The 23,521-nt window shown below is 38.6% G+C and overlaps 1 protein-coding gene across 7 annotated transcripts in view; it reads right to left on the reverse strand.

Annotated features, from left to right (window-relative positions):
• Positions 1-23,521, reverse strand: part of LOC126210602 (gastrula zinc finger protein XlCGF7.1-like) — a 127,054-nt gene that overhangs the window by 46,431 nt on the left and 57,102 nt on the right. For all 7 annotated transcript variants that reach the window (XM_049939891.1, XM_049939887.1, XM_049939888.1 and 4 more), the window contains one exon: positions 11,957-12,058. In XM_049939891.1, coding sequence (XP_049795848.1) covers positions 11,957-12,058 — 102 coding nt within the window. The remainder of the gene's footprint in view (positions 1-11,956; positions 12,059-23,521) is intronic.

The raw sequence follows: 23,521 nt of genomic DNA on the forward strand, positions 1-23,521 counted from the left end.
AAACGTTGAGGTTTGCCAATGACATTCTAATTCTGTCAGAGACAGCAAAGGACTTGGAAGAACTGTTGAATGGAATGGACAGTGTCTTGAAAGGAGGATATAAGATGAACATCAACAAAAGCAAAACGAGGATAATGGAATGTAGTGGAATTAAGTCGGGTGATGCTGAGGGAATTAGATTAGGAAATGAGACACTTAAAGTAGTAAAGGAGTTTTGCTATTTGGGGAGCAAAATAACTGACGATGGTCGAAGTAGAGAGGATATAAAATGTAGACTGGCAATGGCGAGGAAAGCATTTCTGAAGAAGAGAAATTTGTTAACATCGAGTATAGATTTAAGAGTCAGGAAGTTGTTTCTGAAAGTATTTGTATGGAGTGTAGCCATGTATGGAAGTGAAACATGGACGATAAATAGTTTGGACACAAAGAGAATAGAAGCTTTCGAAATGTGGTGCTACAGAAGAATGCTAAAGATTAGATGGGTAGATCACATAACTAATGAGGAGGTATTGAATAGAATTGGGGAGAAGAGGAGTTTGTGGGACAACTTGACAAGAAGAAGGGACCGGTTGGTAGGACATGTTCTGAGGCATCAAGGGATCACAAATTTAGCATTGGAGGGCAGCATGGAGGGTAAAAATTGTAGAGGGAGACCAAGAGATGAATACACTAAGCAGATTCAGAAGGATGTAGGTTGCAGTAAGTACGGGGAGATGAAGAAGCTTGCACAGGATAGAGTAGCATGGAGAGCTGCATCAAACCAGTCTCAGGACTGAAGACAACAACAACAACAAATGAACATACAGTGGATTACACTGCACAATAGAACAACCAGGAGAAGCAGGCCCTCTTGGTAGTATAACTAAAAGACACTGTTACTTATCTAATATAGTTGTAAGTGATATATGCAAAGCAATACATATATGATTCAACTACAACTTGTCGTTTGAAATGAAATGCTTTCAATAACTGGCTAGTAGCAGAAGTGATATGTAACTCAATGTCTACATGACGCATTTAGTGATGTTCAGGATAGATACTGGTTATTCTTCATAGTATTAAATACATGATGGCTGATTCTGTTGGATGCCACTACGTGTTCCAATTCAAACTGATTCTTAGATGATTCTTAATAATATCAGTCACAATAGGTATTATTCATGTAGCACAAATTAAAGCAGTTTCAGGTGTACACTTAGACATAATACTGATGATGACATTTTCTTCCTGGTACATACACACTATGTGTCATTAGTTAACTGTAGAATTTGTACTGCATAACAGTTATCACTCTCATAATCCAGGCACAAGACAGGCACTGGCTATGGTCACCCTGTCACTTCTTCCAGCATGACGTGGTTCCATAGTTATGTATGTATAGAACCATTGGTAGTGTATTGTGATTCACTATATGCTCAAGCCTGTACCACAGACATAGATCTATGTATCATATGCACCATTAACAATAAGCATTTTGTTCAGCACCTAGGCATCTAAGCAACAGTGTAAGCCCTTTGTTATTTACACTAAATCTATGGGTGACTGGGTCCACTGTCTAAGCTCACGGTAGCATGTCTTTTACCATTCCCTGTTCTGTGGCTGTTGTTGTTGTTGTTGTGGTTGTGGTCTTCAGTCCTGAGACTGGTTTGATGCAGCTCTCCATGCTAATGTATCCTGTGCAAGCTTCTTCATCTACCAGTACTTACTGCAACCAACATCCTTCTGAATCTCCTTAGTGTATTCATCTCTTGGTCTCCCTCTACAATTTTTACCCTCCACGCTGCCCTCCAACACTAAAGTGGTGATCCCTTGATGCCTCAGAACATGTCCTACCAACCGATCCCTTCTTCTAGTCAAGTCGTGCCACAAGCTTCTCTTCTCCCAATCCTATTCAATACCTCCTCATTAGTTATGTGATCTACCCATCAAATCTTTAGCATTCTTCTGTAGCACCACATTTCGTAAGCTTCTATTCTCTTCATGTCCAAACTATTTATCGTCCATGTTTCACTTCCATACATGGCTACACTCCATACAAATACTTTCAGAAACAACTTCCTGACATTTAATTCTATACTCAATGTTAACAAATTTCTCTTCCTCAGAAACACTATCCTTGTCATTGCCAGTCTACATTTTATATCCTCTCTACTTCGACCATCATCAGTTACTTTGCTCCCCAAATAGCAAAACTCCTTTACTACTTTAAGTGTCTCATTTCCTAATCTAATTCCCTCACCATCACCTGACATAATTCGATTACATTCCATTATCCTCGTTTTGCTTTTGCTGATGTTCATCTTATATCCTCCTTTCAAGACACTATCCATTCCATTCAACTGCTCTTCCAAGTCCTTTGCTGTCTCTGTCAGAATTACAATGTCATCGGCGAACCTCATAGTTTTTATTTCTTCTCCATGGATTTTAATATCTACTCTGAATTTTTCTTTTGTTTCCTTCACTGCTTGCTCAATATACCGATTGAATAACATTGGGGAGAGGCTACAACCCTGTCTCACTCCCTTCCCAACCACTGCTTCCCTTTCATGTCCCTCGACCCTTATAACTGCCATCTGCTTTCTGTACAAATTGTAAATTGCCTTTTGCTCCCTGTATTTTACCCCTGCCACCTTTAGAATTTGAAAGAGAGTATTCCAGTCAACATTGTCAAAAGCTTTCTCTAAGTCTACAAATGCTAGAAACGTAGGTTTGCCTTTCCTTAATCTAGCTTCTAATTCTGAATTCAAAGGTTTGTAAAATCTATGTGCCTTCCGATTGTCTCACTGTTGATGAACAGCTTTTGCCTTGCGTGTTCCAATATTTCTATGGAATCCAAACTGATCTTCCCTGAGGTCAGCTTCTACTAGTTTTTCCATTTGTCTGTAAAGAATTTGCATTAGTATTTTGCAGCCGTGACTTATTAAACTCATAGTTCGGTAATTTTCACATCTGTCAACACCTGCTTTCTATGGGATTGGAATTATTATATTCTTCTTGAAGTCTGAGGGTATTTCGCCTGTCTCATACATCTTGTTCGCCAGATGGTAGAGTTTTGTCATGACTGGCTCTCTCAAGGCTGTCAGTAGTTCTAATGGAATGTTGTCTACTCCTGGGGCCTTGTTTCAACTCAGGTCTTTCAGTGCTCTGTCAAACTCTTCACACAGTATCATATCTCTCTTTTCATCTTCATCTACATCCTCTTCCATTTCCATAATATTGTCCTCAAGTACATCGCCCTCGTATAGACCTTCTATATACTCCTTCCACCTTTCTGCTTTCCCTTCTTTGCTTAGAACTGGGTTTCCATCTGAGCTCTTGATATTCATACAAGTGGTTCTCTTTTCTCCAAAGGTCTCTTTAATTTTCCTGTAGGCAGTATCTATCTTACCCCTAGTGAGATAAGCCTCTATATCCTTACATTTGTCCTCTAGCCATCCCTGCTTAGCCATTTTGCACTTCCTGTCGATATAATTTTTGAGACGTTTGCATTCCTTTTTGCCTGCTTGTGGCTAACATATGTAAAAGCACTGACTTTGCCTTACAGTTCAGTTTTTGGTCACATCTGCAGTGTAGACATAGGTCTACATATCATATATTCCAGCAACAACAGGACCATGTTAATTACTTCTTCTATTAACAATCTTTTGCATCCTTACTACAAGCTATGTAAATGTTGTATATATTATGCTACATTAGTTCTAGAACTGGAATTTGTAACACAGACATAGGTCTATGTATCATATAGTCTAGCACCTGATGGGTCCAAAATTTTAATTATATTATAATCTTGTATATCTTCACTACAGGTTGTATGAATTATTGTATATATTACATTACATTGTACTTTCTTTCACCACAACATTAGTTCAGGAACTAAAGTCTTGTGTTTAAGAAGCCACAATTTACACCTAAGAGTCTGGCAGTGTTTTTTAAATTTTATACAGTATTTGGTAAGAGTTGGTTTCAGTGCATATATTGTACTACCTTTTTAAACTTAAGGTCAACATTTATGTATGTTCAGTAACATGTCTATCATTGTTTGCCTTAACCCTTGTGTCCACACTCAAAAAATTATACTTTGGAATAACCCAATGAATTTATTGTCGTACAGTCATGGATGGCAACACTCAGCTCTGGGTATGTACAGAATCATTGCAATGAGGCATTCTAATTATTGCTGGCTACTGTTGTGCAACATTATGAACTGTTTATTATTGTGTAAGCTTTCCTATGGTGAACCTCAAATTCTGGATTCTCATGGATGACAAACTGAAATGCTCTACATCTGAATACAGCAGATTAAACTACAAAGCAAGAAAAGTCTGCATTAGAAAATTATTATCAACTGTTGATGCAGAAGAGGATGATGCTACAGATTTCAACGATAAAGATCCTACCCACGAATGGATTCCAAGTAAAGCAGATGCTGCTGATTCAGATATTGGTACTTGTAATTATATTGAAGTTGAATGAGAGACAAATAATAATAGTAGCAATGAAAATCACAGAGCTAGTGGAAACAGTGGAGCAACTGTGTCTTCTGCAGGCATTCTACTTAGAAAAAAATGGAACTAAATGGCATAAAGTGTTGTGGATTGGCAGGAGAGCCAACCCAGGAATACTAGAGGAAGCCGAAAGGCACGTGTTTTAGCTCACGCAGGCTGGCGTGAGCTCTGGAACAGGACAGGGAAATTAGACTTTAGAAAAATGGACGTAGCTGGTGGAATACTTAACTTTAATCTATTAATGGTGAACGTCGGTCTGACGGTACATGAATCACAAGATCAATAGCAACTGATAATGGCGCCTTGCTAGGTCGTAGCAAATGACGTAGCTGAAGGCTATGCTAACTATCGTCTTGGCAAATGAGGACGTATTTTGTCAGTGAACCATCACTAGCAAAGTCGGTTGTACAACTGGGGCAAGTGCTAGGAAGTCTCTCTAGACCTGCCGTGTGGCGGCGCTTGGTCTGCAATCACTGATAGTGGTGACACGCGGGTCCGACGTATACTACCGGACCGCGGCCGATTTAAAGGCTACCACCTAGCAAGTGTGGTGTCTGGCGGTGACACCACATAAAGAACCTTTTGGGACAAGAAAGCTGCTGAAGCGTAATATGTTGCGGGAAATGGCTAGTCCAACATGAGCCACAGAACTTCTTTCTATAGAGGACAGCTTTAAATATTTACAGAAGAAATGCGTGATATAATAAAGTATGAATCCTACAGGAAGGCGAATCAGGTATTCACAAACTGTAACATCAATTCAGGAGCAGTAAGGGAATCTCACAATCTATTAGAAACACAAAGGTGGAGGGAAAAAAAGTGGAAGTAGTGGGCGTGAACCAACTCTTTTATCTTGATACCACTGTGCACTAAACTATGGCAATCTGGCTGCATTAGGGGATCTCGACTTTCATGTTACCATCTCCTAAAGGTTTCAACTGCTCATATGGCATTATCTGACATTTGATCATAACAAATTGTACTAAGAATGACATAGTTTTTTTAACAAATCTTCAGCACATCGTTGCCTTGAAATAGCAACATAAGAGTCATAATAGTAAAACAATCAAATACAAAATGTAATATGACACCTCCCAGAGAGAGAGTGTTTGAAGTGCACACACACACACAGCTTACTCCTACACATCATTTTGAGGCCACTTCTGAGTAATTCCGAGTGAGCCATGAGAGTGTGTAATGCCTCTCGTTGCCACCCAAATTGCTGTAAATGCATACATAGCCTCTGTATGTTCATCATATGCCTCTTTGATGTTCACCTTATAGACTCTTTTTAAGATTAAGAACTACCTTATGCAGTGACATCTGTATCAGCGTATTATTACAGGTATTGATTTTAGTCTTGGATCAGACCATCATCGGGTGCAAAAAACATCTCAACTATGCATTTGTGTAGCTGGACAAACAACTAATAGATGCATATTGTTTCATCACTAATAGTAGCTATATATATGTAATGTGTATGTCCATTTCACCTCACAGACATTTATCCAAAACAACTGTAACCATCTTTCTAAGACATTACCCATTCTGTTCAAGTGCTCTTCCAACTCCTTTGCTGTCTCTGGAATTGCAATGTCAGTGACAATCCTCAATATTTTCTGTTTGCTCTCCGCAAACTTTAATTTCCTTTCCAAATTTCACCTTGGTTTCCTTCACTGCTTTCTCAGTATAAGGTAAAGTAACAGGATTTTTTTATTTTTTTTTATTTTGCAGTATTCATACTACTGATTTTCAAAAAATTTTTATCTTCTTAGTACTCATGTCCCTGATGTATGTTTGCATTTTCTGCTGTTTTGAATATTTAATTTATTGTTGACAGTCAAAAAGGTTGCGTGTGTTTTCGAGTACTCGATGAATTTTTATTTTTGAAAAAAGTGGATCAAAGAATTTGCATTAAATTTTGCTTGAGAAACAGAATAAAGTGCAGTACTGCATTTGAAATGTTGATTGTGGCTTTTGACAAATCTATTACGAATAAGGCAAGAGTTTATGAGCAGTATAAATGTTTCAAATAGGACTGAAAACAATCTGAAGACAAAGACAACCCTTGAGAGCTTAGCACATCAATTACTGATGACAATGTGAAAGAAGTACAGAAAATACTTCTGGACAATTGCTGAATCACCATCAGGGAGGTTGCTGATGATGTCAGCATAGTCCTTGGGTCATGCCAAGCAATTTTCTTTTTTTTTATGTTTTGGGCATGAAGCATGTAGCAGCAAAATTTGTTGTGAAATTATTGAATTCTGATGAAAAATGCTGTTGCATCGACATCACTCAGGAAATACTGAGTGAAGTCAACAAGGATCCTGAATTTATAAAGAAGGTTAGAAACAGGTGGCAAAACATGGGTATACGGGTGAGACACTGAAATCAAGGCCCCATCGTACCAATGGAAACTGCCTGAAGAGCCAAGACCAAAAAATATTCGACAAGTTTGATCACGTGTGAAGGTTCTTCACACCATTTTCTTTAATTACAATGGAACAGTGGACCACCAATTCCAGCCTTGTGGTTGTGTGATCAATAAGGAATACTAACTGGAATTTATGGACTGTCTGCATGAAGCAATCCAAAGAAAATTACCAGAAGTGGGGCAAAAACCACTCTGGAAGACTGCATCACGATAATGCTCCCATTCACACCTCATTGCTTGTTCATGATTTTTTGGCAAAAAACAAAACCATTATGTTGCTTCAGCCACTGTATTAACCAGGTATGGCTCTGAGACTTCTTTCTATTCCTCAGGCTGAAGAGAACCATGAAAGGACATTGCTTTGCCACAACTGATGAGACAGAAACAGAATCGCTGAACTACATAATGAAAAGCGAATTCCAGAAGTGCTCCCAAGATTGGAAAAAGGACTGGCACAAGTGTATTATATCAGAGGTGGCTCACTCTAAAGGGGACATAGTTGATGTTGATAATGAATAAATAAGTATTCTTTAAGAAAAACAAAAATTTCCATTACTTTTTGATCACACCTCATATACAGATTCACTAAAATCTGCGATGTGCTACAATCCTGTCTCACTCTCTTCTCAACCAGTATTCTCCTTTCATGTCATTGTACTCTTTTAACTGTAGTTCCTGTATATATTGTAAATAACCTTGTAATCCCTATATTTTATCTATGAAATCTTCAGAATTTTCAAAAAGTATATTTCACTCAACATTTTCAATAGCTTTCTCTAAAATGTACAGATGCTATTAACAAATGTTTTCTTTCTTTAACTTATCTTCTAAGATAGGTCACTGGTTCGTATTGCATTGTGTTCCTACATTTCTCTGGAATGCAAATTCACCTTCCCTGAAGTTGGCTACTACCAGTTTTTTGATTCTCCTGTAAGTAATTTACAGGAATTGTTTATTAAACTAATAATTCAGTAATATTCACATCTGTCAACCACTGCCTTCTTTAAAACTGGAATTATCACATTCTTCTCTAAGTCAGCAGGTATTTCGCCTGTCATATCTTGCAAACTATGTGGTACAGTTTTGTCATGCTTGGCTTTCGCTAGGTTCTTGCTAATTCTAAGGGAATATTGTCTACTCCAGGGGTCTTGTTTCCACTTGGGTCTTTGAATGGTCTGTCAAATTCTCACTGCAGTGTCATATTTCCCATCTAATCTTCATACTTCCTCATTCTTTTCTATAATGGCGTCTTAATTTCCCTCGTCTGATAGCCTTTCTATATATAACTTCAATTTTTTAGTTTTCTCTTCTATGGTTGATACTAGCTTGCCACCCGATAACTTGATATTCAAGCAACTGCTTCTCTTTCTTTAATTTTTTGAAAGGTGGCATCTGTCTTGCCCCTATATATGTATTTTTGTACAGTTTTGCATTTGTGCTCTAGCCATTTCTGCTTAACCTTCTGCACTTTCTGTAAATATCATTTTGTAGACATCTGCAGTTCCTTTCACATACTCATGTATCACATTTTTATATTTTCTCTCTTCATCATTCAAATTCAGTATCTCCTGTTTTGCCCAAGACTTTCTTCTAGGCCTTGGGTTTTAACTTAGTTGATCCTTTGCTGCCTTCACTATTCCATTTCTCAAAGCTACTCATTCATCTTCTATTGTACTGGTTTCCTATGTATCTCAAAAGCAAATATTTACAGTTACAGGAACAATTCTCTTTTTAATATTTTTTTAGACCACTGAGAGTGCCTGCTGCCACCAGGTGAAATGTTTTGCTACAAAAATAATAAAAATTCAATTGCAAAAGAACTTAGTTATTCTTCTCTACAGGATAACAGCATTCTCCAGCAGACTGGGTAGTTTACTGCAGAGGAATTGATGATAAATGTGGTGTCACCACCAGACACCACACTTGCTAGGTGGTAGCCTTTAAATCGGCCGTGGTCCGTTAGTATACGTCGGACCCGCGTGTCGTCACTATAAGTGATTGTAGACCGAGCGTCGCCACACGGCAGGTCTAGAGAGACTTCCTAACACTCGCCCCAGTTGTACAACCGACTTTGCTAGCGATGGTTCCCTGACAAAATTCGCTCTCATTTGCCGAGACGATAGTTTAGCATAGCCTTCAGCTACGTCATTTGCTACGACCTAGCAAGGCACCATTATCAGTTACTATTGATATTGAATCATGTACCATCAAGACCGACGTTCACCATTAATGGATTAAAGTTAAGTATTCCACCAGCTATGTCTGTTTTTCTAAATTCTAATTTCCTTGTCCTGTTCCAGACCTCACGCCAGCCTGCGTGAGCTAAAACGCGTGCCTTTCGGCCTCCTCTAGTAACACGGTGTTGGCTCTCCTGCCAACCAAAACAATAAACAGCACCTCTTAAATTGTCTGGTAAAGTATATGGTTCTATGAGTCTGCCAGTCCCAATTCATACTCAGTATTGATACTACAATGAAGCTGGTAGGCTGCTTCCAACATTGCTCGAAGACTTCCTTATGCCCACAGACAGTTAATACAGTAATTTATTATCTCACTGAGTGTGACCCATGTTTCATCCAGAAATTAAATGCAAGCCATGAACTGTGGTTCTTTAGGTCTCTGTCTTAGAATCCATGACATAATCGTAATCTGGCACTGAGGTGATGTGACTCGAGAATTTGCAGAGTGCTCATGGAAAATTGACCATGAAAGGTAATTGTTTGTAGCTTCAGAAGCTCAAATTCTTTGCACACTTATCTCAGGATAATTTTCTTCTTATTGCAACACTAGCTCCTCTCCTCTGTATCCATTTTGCAAACTGTGGGGAGTCTACCGCAATCCCTTATCCCACTTGCAACTGATCACGTGTCTGTAACTTGCTGGAAGACTCTGCTGAATATTTTTCCAGACAGATTGCACTACTGAAGAGGTCACTTGATGCATACAAAATATGGCTGTCAATTAACACAATCAGATAAACCATAGTACTATACCCTGACTGCCTTTTTGTCTGTATTTTCCCACGTGGAATAATAGAACTTGATTACACTCTTCGGAATCACTAATTTTATTCTAGTTCCCACAGACACTGATATACACTGATTTAGAAGGCAGTTGTAAGTGCTACTGTCTGACAGCGGCATTACAATAAGAGCCCTAACAAGGAGACCTTACAGACTGATCTGCCCTCTTTGATTTTCTTCGTACTTACAGTATGCAACGCAGTGCCTACAGCAGTACAGTGAAATCTCAGATAAACTCCAAAAAACTTTCCACAGAAAGTTAGAAGATTGATGAGTACTTAAATACAAAACATTTGTTATGTTTTAACACTGTCATCGCAATCTGGGTGCGTAGCATGAAATTATAGTAATCATAAAGTTGCTGGTCTGAATCTCATTACTTACACGTTTATTTACTATTACTTACATTTCATTTTTATTAACAAATAAAAATGTTTGTTAACAAATATTGAATAATAATCTTACTAAAAATATATTTTCATTTTAATTACTAATTGCATGAAATGACAGAATTCACAGATAATTGAAATTTGGAGCAGAAATGCAAAGTGTGAAATGAGCAACATTATATGTTTCTATTTGTGGAGACTGTTCATTATTGTGAGCCTGTGGTACAGCCATTAATTGAAAAAGTAACCCAATGAAAGCAGGATTGGAAATAGCACATACTGTGTATGTCACCTCAGAGAATCCCTCGACAAGCAATACAATACAATCCTATTGGATGAAGGAGTGTGAGAAAGTCGAAGAAGGGATGGTGAAGCAGGGACAGGTCATAAGGTCTAATCCTGAATGAGCAGTAGCAGCAGCAGTAAAAGAAGATGAAGATCATTACTATTGAAGAACATATTTTTTCATTGGACAATAACGTATTTCTCATGTCTGTGACAAATTGTAATTTAGTTGCATACAGTCAGTAGTTAAAAGTAAGCATATGTTATTTTTATTAAAAGTATGATTCAGTATTTGATAACTAATATTTCTACTTGGTGCTAAATATGATATTTGAAAACAAGTAAAAAGAAATGTAGATTCAACCCAGAAACTCCACGAATGCTAGGCTCCTATGCTATGGGCTGAGTGATTACTGATTACGTTAACTCTGAACTCTTCTCATCTTTAAAGATGAATCTACCAAGTTGTTTCAAATTCAACAATATGAAGAAAATCCAGACTGTGAGCTCCCCTTGTGTGAACAAAGACAGACACAACTATAAGAAACGAGCAATGGATATTATCAGGACAGCCTGCACACTGACTACAGTTCCCTCCACGGACACGCAGAATGGCTCATACTTCTTTAAGTACTTATTTCCAGACATTGGTTGATAGGACTTTTGTTTCTAATTTGGCAGCTCCATCTGTTGTCCAAATATGAGAACTTTTTAAACATGCTGCATATCTCTCTATAAGAAGCGTAATGCACTGAGTGATGCACATTTTTGTTACTAAATTCCCTACTCACTAGATTACATTAGCAGGAAGGTTTACAAGTGAGTCTAACACTCTATTGACAGCTGTAGCTGAAGTCACAAATGAAGGCAAGCGAGTTTAGGCTGTTATGCGCACCTATGTCATGCATTCCCTGACAGCCAATGCAAATTCATTACTGTTCTGAGCATTCTGTTGTGAATGATGTAGCCAATGTGAGCATTAAACATGATTTTAGTGAGCTACTTAGTGAATTTTTAATGCATTTCTTGTGAGTTGTCTTACCTGACAGTGGTGGTAAGCGACAAATTTTACTTAAGCAAGCAAGGGACATAATTTGCAAAATAAAGGCTTTCTTCTACCAGAAAGCATGTTTACATGCATAATGCAACTGTCATTCAGAACCAGCAACAATGCAATCTCCATCCCTGCCTCGACCTGCACACACCACCATTGTTCATGAATTGGACTATACGTTATATAAAGCTTAACTTTCCTGTGTTATACATGGCTGTCAACAACACACCAGCAGTGGACAGACCACAGGGAACATGACTCACCTGAAAGTCATCCTCCCTCATTGTGTCCTTGTCTTTCCTGTCCTCTTCCTCCTTAATGCTGAGAGCTCTAGAGCTGAGAAAATCTTCTGAAGATGAACATTCCTGGAACAGTTTTAAAAATGCTTCATAAGATGAGAGGTAAAACAGAGTTAATGCAATGCAGTCAAGTGAAATCATGTGGTACTGAGCAAATTATATGAGGAAATAGGACACCAAATGTAGTAGATGGCTTTTGCCATGTTGGCAGAAGAGTAATGGTGGCTGAATAAAACAGGATACAAAATGTAGACTGGCTACAGCAAGAAAAATATTTCTGATGTAGAGGAATTTGCAGATATCTAATACCAATTTCAGCATTAGGGAATCTTTGCTGAGGATATCTGTGTTGAAGTGTAGTTTTGTACAGAAGTCAAATGTGGACAATAATCAGTTCAAACAAGCAGCGAACAGATGTTTTTGAAATATGTTGTTACAGAACAATGCAGAAGATTAGGTGGGTAGATCGAATAACTAGTGAGGAGGTATTGAACTGAACTGGGCAAAAAACAAATTTATGATAAAATTTGATTAAAAGTAAGGAGTAGTTGATAAGACACATCCCGGGGCACCAAGCAGTGACCACTTTTGGTTGCAGAGGGAAGCATAGGGGGTAAAAACTGTAGAGGGAGAGAAAGGCTTGAATACATTATGCAGATTGCAATGGATGTAGTTGGTTGGTTGGTTGGTTTTGGGGAAGGAGACCAGACAGCGAGGTCATCGGTCTCATCGGATTAGGGAAGGATGGGGAAGGAAGTCGGCCGTGCCCTTTGAAAGGAACCATCCCGGCATTTGCCTGGAGCGATTTAGGGAAATCACGGAAAACCTAAATCAGGATGGCCGGACGCGGGATTGAACCGTCGTCCTCCCGAATGCGAGTCCAGTGTCTAACCACTGCGCCACCTCGCTCGGTGGATGTAGTTATACAGATATGACAAGGGTTCCAAGGAATAGACTAGCATGGAGAGCTGCATCAAACTAAAGACCACAACACGCAAGGCAAGAAAGAGACTACGACAAACTTTCAGACAAAATCTCACAGAAATACTCTGCCCACTTCCGTTGTTTTGCATCTAACAAATGCCTTTACAGAAGTGATTACATCTATATGCATGGTATTAAGAAGAATCATATAGAACATTTGTAATGCACACATAGACATTATAGTCAGTCCAACAGATAATGTAAATGTTCAAATGCATTAAATGTCAACAACTACAGCCGATGTAACGCAGAGTTGGGGATGGGATGTTCTTTTAAGAAAATGGTAGTGGCTTCACACAAGAGAGAACATCAACACTGCATCACATTGCTCAGAACATTACGAACAGTGAAAGTGAGTGTATGGAAATGCTGTCCATCTTACAAAAGGAAGATTAGGGTTTAATGTCTTGTTGGCATTGAAATCGTTAAAGACTGCATCTTACAAAAAGTCAGAACATAAAATTTACATCAAGGAATTGGCAACAATGCTACAATTTGTTAATGGCCAAAGCAAAATGAATAATAGATGTTCTTGATAAAGACTGTGTGGTATTTTTGCATAAATTGTGGTACACTTTTCAAAATAACCTCTATTCAATGAAAAAGATGATGGTGAGTCAAATGAAAACCTTAAATATTTTTAAAAATATTATTTATTGTGAAGAAGTGGTACAAAGCTGCATCACTTTTCAACATAATCTCCCCCACACTCAAAGCAAGTCCACCAGTGCTTACAAAGTGCATAAATTCCTTTAGAAAAAAATTCTTTTGGTAGTCCACACAACCACTCATGCACCGCGTGGCGTACCTCTTCATCAGAACGAACTTATTTTCTTCCATTGCATCTTTGAATGGTCCAAACATATGGAAATCACTTGGGGGCAAGGTCTGGTGAGTATGGTGGATGAGGAAGACACTCAAAATGCAGGTCTGTGATTGTTGTAACTGTTGTACGGGCAGTGTGGGGCCTTGCATTGTCATGTTGCAAAAGGACACCTGCTGACAGCAATCCACGTTGCTTTGAGTTGATTGCAGGCTGCAGATGATTTTTTAGGAGATCTGTGTATGATGCACTGGTGACCCTAGGCATGTAATGCTCCAAAATGACACCTTTTTCATCCTACAAGGGAGTCAGCATAATCTTCCATGCTGATGGTTCTGTTCGAAACTTCTTTCGTTTTGGTGATGAGGAATGGCGCCATTCCTCGCTCGCTCTCTTCGCTTCCAGTTGGTGGAAGTGAACCCAGGTTTCATCCCCAGTAACAATTCTTGCAAGGAAGCCATCACCTTTTTGTTCAAAGTGCCGAAGAAGTTCTTCACAAGCATCAACACGTCATCCTCTCATTTCCGAAGTCAGCTGTTGTGGCACCCATCTTGCAGACACTTTGTGAAACTAGAGCACATCATGCACAATATGGTGTGCTGACCCATGACTAATTTGTAAACATGCTGCAATGTCATTCAGTGTCACTCGGCAGTTTTCCTTCACCATGGCTTCAACTGCTGCAATGTTCTGTGGAGTCACAACTCATTGTGCCTGATCTGGACGAGGAGCATCTTCCACTAAAATCACACCATTTGCGAACTTCCTAATCCATTCATAGACTTGCTGCTATGACAAACATGCATCACTGTACTGAACCTTAATTCGTCGATGAATTTCAATAGCTTTCACACCTCCACTATGCAAAAACCGAATAACAGAACACTGTTCTTCCCTGGTTCAAGTCGCGAGTGGGATGGGCATCTTTATACTGCCACTGTGACAGTATGTGTGCATCTGCACTATGCTGCCACCTACAGGTCATTCTGCATGCTGTTTGTTGCATGCTTACCAACTTACAGGATAGCAGAGCGAAATTTCGATTTGTTATTACAAATTTAAGGTTTTCATTTGACTCACCCTCGTAATTAACTAGTGGCATGAAAGTTTTTTGTAAATGATAACACAAAATCAGTTAATTTTAACAACATAATGTGAAATCAGCATTTCCCTTGAAATACAGTGAAATTTACTATTTTCTTCATTCCTGTGTAAAAATGTTGTGCATCTGAGGGCAGCAATTCACTGGTATCATTAACTGACAGTTATTAAATGTTGAATATTGAACTGAATTATTATTATTATTATTATTTTCACAAGATTAAGGTAAGGTTTGCATATAACCTTAAAATGAATGACACCCTATCTTTGACTTCACTTGAAAATATCCTGCTTTCAACATTCCAGTAACAATGGCGGTTTTGCACCTCAAATTGTACCAAAACAATAATGTTATCAGAGAGATCTTTAATGTGATGCATCAAGTAAACTATTTTTGTAGAACAAACCAAATATCACATTTAAGCTTCATAAATACATGGCATAAATTAAGTCTGAGAACACTTTCAATTATTTATTGCACAAGAACCAAACATTGTACAAATATCATACATATGTCATTCTGAAGAGAAACCCTAAAAGTTTTCTTTCATGTATACCGCCACAGCATAGTTTGATAATTAGATGATAGTCAGCGCTAGTTGCAAACACGGTGAGTTCAGGTGTGGAGCGAGTTTTCTGTGTGTTGGAATTCGACAAAAACCAGATCTCACTCCGTGTGAATTTTTTCTGTGGGGACACATTAAAGATCTGGTGTATGTACTGCATCTACCATGTGATGTAACAGAGCTCTGGGAGAGAATATGGGAAGCGACTGCCACAGTTGACGGTGCCATGCTGGGACGGGTATGTAAAAAAAAAAAACTTTCAGAGTTTCTCTTCAAAATGCGATATGTATGACATCTGCACAATGTTTAGTTCTTGTGCAATAAATAATTGAAAGTGTTTCCAGACCTAATGTACACCCTATACAGATCAACTTGGAACATGTCCAATTTCCTCCTTCTAACACTCAATGACAAGCACAAGATATAGAAGAATGGAAAAGAAAATTAAGGTTCTGCTAGATGACTGTACAAGACTGGCAATTCGGAAGTTGTGCTTAATAATGGAAGCAATACTTTAAAGAAAATCAAGACATGTTCATAGCATTTGATGAGCTAGAAGTAGTATTATGCAACCTAAAATGGTGCAACATGTTCTCAAGACAATAGATATAAGTTAAAGGTAAAGATACAAAATATTCAATATGAACAAAAACCAAGAAGGAAAAACAAGAATGGAAAACCAAGAATCAAGTGCTCAGAAAGAAAGGCTGCACGACAGAATATCACTCCTGTTCAATCCATACACCAAAGATGCAATGATGTGAAAGGATGACAACAATAAGATATGTTAATGACATCACTAGCCTCAGCAAAAGTTTCAAGAAACAGCAGGATTCATTGAATGGAATGAACAGTCAACAACAGTCTGGAACACACTATGGAGTGAGAGAAAACCTACAAAGGATGCAAGTAAGGAGGAGAAGCAGAAATGAGATTAGCAGTTAACTTCATATTAAAATTAGTGACCAAGGCGTAGATGAAGTGAAGGAATTCTGCAACCTTGGAAGGAAAATAATCCCATGAGAGACAAAACAACTTCAGAAAAAGTAGATTATCACTGTTGAAGAGTGCACTAGTGGCCAAAAAATGTTCTCAATATCAAACATCAGCTTTAATTTGAGGAAGAAAGTTCAGAGAATATATGTTTGGGGCACAACATTGTAAGAAAGTGAATCATGGACCATGGCAAAAACAGAAAATAAGAAAATCGAGGCATTTGAGATGTGGTGCTATAGAAAGATGATGAAAATTAGCTGGACTGATAAGACAAGAAATGATAAGGTTTTCCGCAGAATCATTGAGGAAGGGCATACATGGAGGACACTGGGACTGGATGATATGATGTGTGTTAAGGCATAAGGGAATAACTCCCACAGTACTATAGGGGGCTGTAGAAGGAAAAAACTGTAGGTGATGTCAGAGACTGGAATATATCCAACAAATATTTTCTACCTCTTAGGTGGGAAAGGTTTCATACAACAGCACAGAACTTTCCGGCACTTTAGGAAATAAAACCTAGCAAAAGACAGTGCACTTTGGAAAGATCTTTGATCCGTGGAAATATGTAGACTGTACCTTCTCGTATTAAGAAAGTATAAATATGAATTCCAACAAATACAGCATGGTAGCTTCCAAAGCAGTGAAATTGAGATTGCCATTCACTTTTGTCAGCCAATCATAGCTCACGTCACGTGACCTTGCCAGCCAGTGACAGCAAACATTCAGACCATAGGACATGTGATGGAGTCGGCCAATAACAACATGACTTAAGTACCATGAACATGAAACAAGAAAAGTTCATTGTTTCAACTGATATACAAACAGTACACCAACAACAAAAGCTAATCTTTCACATTGGTCAATTTTAGTGAGTAAAATTTTAAATACTGGCATAAAGGCCCAAATTTTTTTTAAGTTGCTGGTCCTCAAATAGTTAGGTTTTGAATGAGAGTCAAATGCTCTATGATTTAGGAAATTCAGAGCACATTTTCATACTTAACATAATTCATTTTGAGAAAATTTACTTTGAAAATACAGCTTCTCAAATCACCATTTGCAATATATTCCCATGACCTGTCAGATTTTCATTCAGTGTTTTAACTTCGCTTAGTGTTACAGTTGCCGTCTGAATTTTTTGGTTTTAGCGTATAATTTTGTGAAGTTTTGTTGGTATTGGTATTAGCTGTGGTGTAGTAGTATTAATACAAGTAGTTGCTTTCTTAGTAGGCATAGAATTTCGAGACCATCATTGTTAGTTCTTAAATAGTCCTACTGGTGTAACGGAACTTCGGTAATATAGACGTATGGTTTTTTCAGAAACTGTAAAATTTTACCATGAGTGAGAAGTGTGGGCTCTGTTGTAGGTTTGAGAGTAGTGGATTACGGTGTGGGATTTGTTCAAAGTATTTTCATTGGGGGGAATGCAGTGGGGAAGCTAGTGGTCATTTTAGTGAGATCCTCTTCCGGGAATGCAGAATTTGTAGTAGAAACAAGTTGATAGAGGAGCAAGAGCATAAGATCTGTGCCCTTCAGGTGCAGTTACAAAGCGCAAAGGAGGAACTACATAGGTTGAGGAGGGTGAAGGGTGGTGGGGAATGGGAACTGGCAGTTGGCAAGGAGGCAACTAGGAAGAGGAGGTATTCCTGTCAGAGTTGAGTGGAGAGGAGCCTCGTGTAGCTGTAGATGTAGGGAACCTGCAGCAGTCCTCAGCAATTAGGAGGCCTAGGTTAGGTGCAAAGTCTAGCAGAAAGAAGGTTCTGCTGCTAGGTAGTTCCCACGGTAGAGGTGTGGGCCAGCAGTTGCAGGAAGTGTTGGGGAGTGAGTACCAGGTCACCAGCATTGTGAAGCGTAGTGCAGGGTTGGCTCAGGTGACTGAAAACATAGGGGAGCTATGTAAGAATTTTACAAAGGAGGATCAGGTAGTGATAGTGGGTGGAGCGGGGAACAGTCTCGATAGGGACGGGGAATATGATGTCAGTGGTGACTTGGTTAAGATAGCTACTCAAACTGGTGGCACTAATGTGCATTTCATGCAACTGTTTCAGTGTCATGATTGGCCTCACCTTAATGCGGCTGTTAGGTGCATTAACGTGGAGCTGGGGAGGGAACTGATGGCAGAGAGCATGGGTCACATCTCAGTGGTGACAGTTGGGTCTATCAGTAGATCGGATTTCACTAGGCATGGCCTGCACCTCAGTAGGTATGGGAAGGGGAGGCTGGCTGAGCTTATAGGTGACCGTGTAGTGGGTGGTGGTGGTGGTGGTGGTGGTGGTGGTGGTGGTGGTGGTGGTGGCAGTGGTGGTGTCACTCGTGGAAAACTTCCTGTAGTATGTCGTGTTAGAGCTGCACCTTTTTGAGATTGAAGTCAGATGATAGGTATATCTGCTTATAGGAAGTCCCTCTAACCAAGGGCACACCTTCAGAGGATGTAATGTTTCCAAGTAGAGAAGGAATTAGCATATTTCATCAAAATATAAGAGGTATTAGAAATAAAGTTAGTGAACTGCTAATAGAGGTTAACTCAGAAATTATTGGTATATCTGAGCACCACTTAAATAATTTGACAATTCAGAGGCTTCCTTTACCAGGCTACAGATTAGCTGGCTGTTTCTCAAGGAGTTCCTTGCGGGGTGGGGGAGTGGCTCTGTACGTAAAAAACAGTATTCCATCTGAGTCCACAGACTTATCACGATACTGCACTGAACAGATATTTGAATGTTGTGCAGCATTAGCTGAATTTAGTGAAACTAAACTTCTAATTGTTGTTGTTTATAGGTCCCCTGACTCTGACTACAGAGCATTTCTGCTCAAGCTAGAAAGGGTTCTTGATTCACTTTGTAGGAAGTACCGGAAACTAGTTATACGTGGTGACTTCAATATTAATTTTGTATATGATTGTGCAAGAAAAAGGATGTTAGTAGATCTCCTAAATTCATATGATCTGATGCAAACTGTGTTTTTTCCAACTAGGGTGCAGGGGAACAGTAGCACAGTCATAGACATTATTTTTATTCATTCTTCATTACAAGATGGGCATTCTGTTAGTAAAAGCATGAATGGCCTTTCAGATCATGATGCACAAATTTTAACTCTAAAAGGTTTTTGTACTCAAACCAATGTCATATTTAATTACAAACTATGTAGGAAAGATAATCCAACAGCAATAGAGAGGTTTATAAAACTTGTCAAGGAACAAGAGTGGCAGGATGTTTATAGTGCCGATAACATAGATGATAAATACAATGCTTTCCTTAACACATTTCTCATGCTCTTTGAGAGTTGCTTTCCATTAGAACATTCTAAATGGGGTACTAGCAGTAATGGGCAGCCCGGGTGGCTGACTAGTGGGAATTACATCAGAATGTTAGAAGTAGTCACAATCAAGCTACAGTAGCCCTTTACAAACAGTATTGCAAGGTGCTTAAAAATGTTATTAGGAAGGAAAAGAATATGTGGTATGCAAATAGAATTACTAATTCAGAGTATAAAATTAAAATCATATGGTCAGTTGTGAAGGAAGTGTCTGGTCAGCAGCACAAGGTCAACCATATAAAGTCAGTTCACAGTAAAAATATTTCTGTTACTGGTAAATCAGATATATGTACAATATTTAACAATCATTTTCTGAGCATTGTTGGTGAATTAAATAAAAATTTAATTTCTACAGGAAATCATATAACTTTCTTGGCAAATGCCTTTCCGAGATTGATGTCTGAAATACTCCTCTGTGATACAGACAAGAGGGCGACTGAGTCAATAATTAAATCACTGAAGACTAAGGACTCTCATGGTTATGAAGGAGTGTCTAGCAGAATATTAAAGTACTGTGCTGCATATGTTAGCCCTGTATTTAGCCATATTTGTAATTTTTCCTTAGGGATGGTCAGTTTCCTGAGAAATTAAAGTACTCAGTAGTAAAGCTGCTTTATAAAAAGGGAGAAAGGGATAACATGCCATCAGTGTTTGCAAAAGTTACTGAAAAGGCTATGTATGTATGGATAATTGATCATTTTATATCATATGATTTGCTATCAAATGTACAGTTCGGCTTTAGAAGTTGTTTAACAACTGAAAATGCTATATTCTCTTTTCTCTGTGAGGTACTGGATGGGCTAAACAAAAACTTTCGAACGCTTGGCGTATTTTTTTATTTAACTAAGGCATTTGATTGTGTTGATCACAAAATATTGCTCCAGAAGTTGGACCATTACAGAATATGGGGAGTAGCTCACTATTGGTCCACCTCTTACTTTAGCGACGGATAGCAAAAGGTCATTATTCACAATGTTGATAATGGCTGTGATGTGGGATCTGAGTGGGGTACTGCCAAGTCAAGAGTGCCAGGGATCAGTGTTGGGGCCACTCCTGTTCCTTGTTTATATAAATGATATGCCCTCTAGTATTACGGGTAACTCAAAAATATTTCTGTTTGCTGATGACACTAGCTTGGTAGTAAAGGGTGTTGTGTGCAACATTGGCTCGGTTTCAAATAGTGCAGTACATGACTTCAGTTCATGGCTTGTAGAAAATAAACTAACGTTAAATCACAGTAAGACTCAGTTCTTACAGTTTCTAACACACAATTCAACAAAACCTGACGTTTTAATTTCACAGAATGGGCATATAATTAGTGAAACTGAACAGTTCAGATTTCTAGGTGTTCAGACAGATAGTAAGCTGTTGTGGAAAGCCCACATTCTGGATCTCGTTCAAACACCTAATACTGCCATTTTCACTATTCGTACGGTATCAGAAGTAAGTGATACTTTGACACGAAAATTAGTCTACTTTGCTTATTTTCATTCGCTTATGTCATATGGTATTATATTTTGGGGTAACTCTTCCCATTCTACAAGGATATTTTTGGCCCAGAGACGGGCGGTTCAGGCAATAAGTGGTGTGAGTTCAAGAACCTCTTGTCGACCTCTGTTCATGAGTCTGGGTATTTTGAATTGGCCTTCAATATGTATATTCCTTATTGTTGTTTCTTCTTACCAATATTAGTTTATTCCCAAGAATAAGCAGCTTTCACTCGGTTAATACTCGGCAGAAATCAAACCTGCATTTGGATCGGACTTCCTTAACTCTAGTGCAAAAAGGTGTGCAGTATATTGCTGCATCCATTTTCAATAAGTTGCCACTCGAATTAAAAAATCTTAGCAGTAATCCATGCGCTTTCAAATCAAAACTGAAGAGTTTCCTCCTTCTATTCTGTCGAGAAGTTCCTTGAAAAATTTAGCTGATTCTTATTGCATTGCTGATAGCATTTACTTAAACTTATGGACTGGCTTTTTTCAGGTTCATGAACATTTATTTTTATCTGTTATTACTTTTACATTGTAATTTCATGTACTGACACGTTCCATGACCTTGGAGATTTGCTCCTCTATTTGGTCCTACGGAACTTGATGTGTAAATAAAATAAAATAAAATGTAAACACTTGTGACATAATGCTCATTGAAAGCAGTTTGTTGTTACGAAGCACTGCATATTCTCTTTCCTAAGGCCTTTGACATACTTTGGTGTCGGCAGACAACTGCGTGCACAATGTGTGTTTTTGTTGTTGTTGCACATAGTGCATTTCCTTTGCTACTAGAGTTTTATTTTGACGTTAGTCTGTCATTTATGTTTTACTGCTGCAGTACTATTCTGCAGAAGTGGTTTGAAGTAAAATTCTTTGTTAGACTGTCAGTTCTTACCAGTCAAAATTACAAAATTTGACTGAAAAATACAACAATGAAAAACGCCTGTAATTCTAAAAAATTCCCAGGTTTTCTCCAAATTTTTCCCAGAATTCCCACACACTTTTTCCAGATTTCCCAGTTGTTCCAGGGCATATACACCCTGGACTAATGAGCTGGAAAGAGTTAAACACATGAAAGAATCCTAATGTGCTACAGAGAGGGCAAAAAGCATGAGATTATGAGCGAGGTGACAAAGGGGGGCGGTTGCAGTGACTTCCTCACACAAAACTGAAGATGTCATTTCCTGGCAAACAGCAGAATCCAGTCCTTCATGGAAGTGAAAATGGTGGCACCTATATGCAAGTGACTACTATCTTCTACTTCAAGTAATGAACAGGCAAACTGTATTCTGACTCAAGGCAGCAATTGGCAAGAGTGGAAATGTCTAGCAGCAACCGTTGGTCAGAAGAGAAGCTGGCAAAAAGTGAGACTGGAGTGGCTGTACTTCAAGATTTTATGAACTGTGACTGTCCACTCATATTGACCTTCTGACCTTTTTTAAAAACCAGGACCAGTACCAACTGCTGGGAGGAGCAGTGGCTCCAACACAACAGTCGCCTTATCTGAATTTAACAGTTGCTGTCATCTTGGGGAAATAGTTGCCAGTATACCGTTTCTCAGTGTATTACAGTCTCTTTTGTCTTTAAATTTTGAATAAGGGATTAATCTGAGTATAAAGATTAGGGAAACTTCGAATACAACAAGTAATACAGGTTAGATATTAGGACTGGCCCAAATCTGAATTGAATGTATGAAACAATAACTATTTTGGGTCTTTTTCTTAGTCAGAGGCCACATGTCAATGTACATGTACGTGTTCTGACATGTGGAGAGTCTGGTTATGGTCGTTGTGTTACAGAGAAAAATGACTCACCTCTCAACTGTCCTTGCTCACTACCTTCTCGTCATATTCATCATCCTCACACGAGGAAATCTTTTGAAGGGGAGCATTCCTCAAACAGTTGAAAGAAAATACCCCCATAAGATGACACGGTACACAAAACTTTCAAGCAAAGTTACAGAGAAATAATCATTCCACATCCTTTGGTTTTAGGGCATTTCAGGAAGAGATACAGCTAGGAATGTGGTACTTACAAACATCATATAGAACATTTATACTAAAAATTAGGATAAAGGTCCATCATACTAGCATTCTGGAATGCAGTTTAGACATGCCTAAGTCCTGTACACTTTAGGAAAACCAGGTTGTCAAATAAGTAATCAACAATAGCAAGCAATCAGAAAACTGCTCCAGCGGTACTGGAAACTGAGAGAAAGGGTATAAAAAAAACAAGATCCTCTATGGATGTC

The sequence above is a fragment of the Schistocerca nitens genome, chromosome 10 (assembly GCF_023898315.1).
Source record: "Schistocerca nitens isolate TAMUIC-IGC-003100 chromosome 10, iqSchNite1.1, whole genome shotgun sequence".
Lineage (NCBI taxonomy): Eukaryota > Metazoa > Arthropoda > Insecta > Orthoptera > Acrididae > Schistocerca > Schistocerca nitens.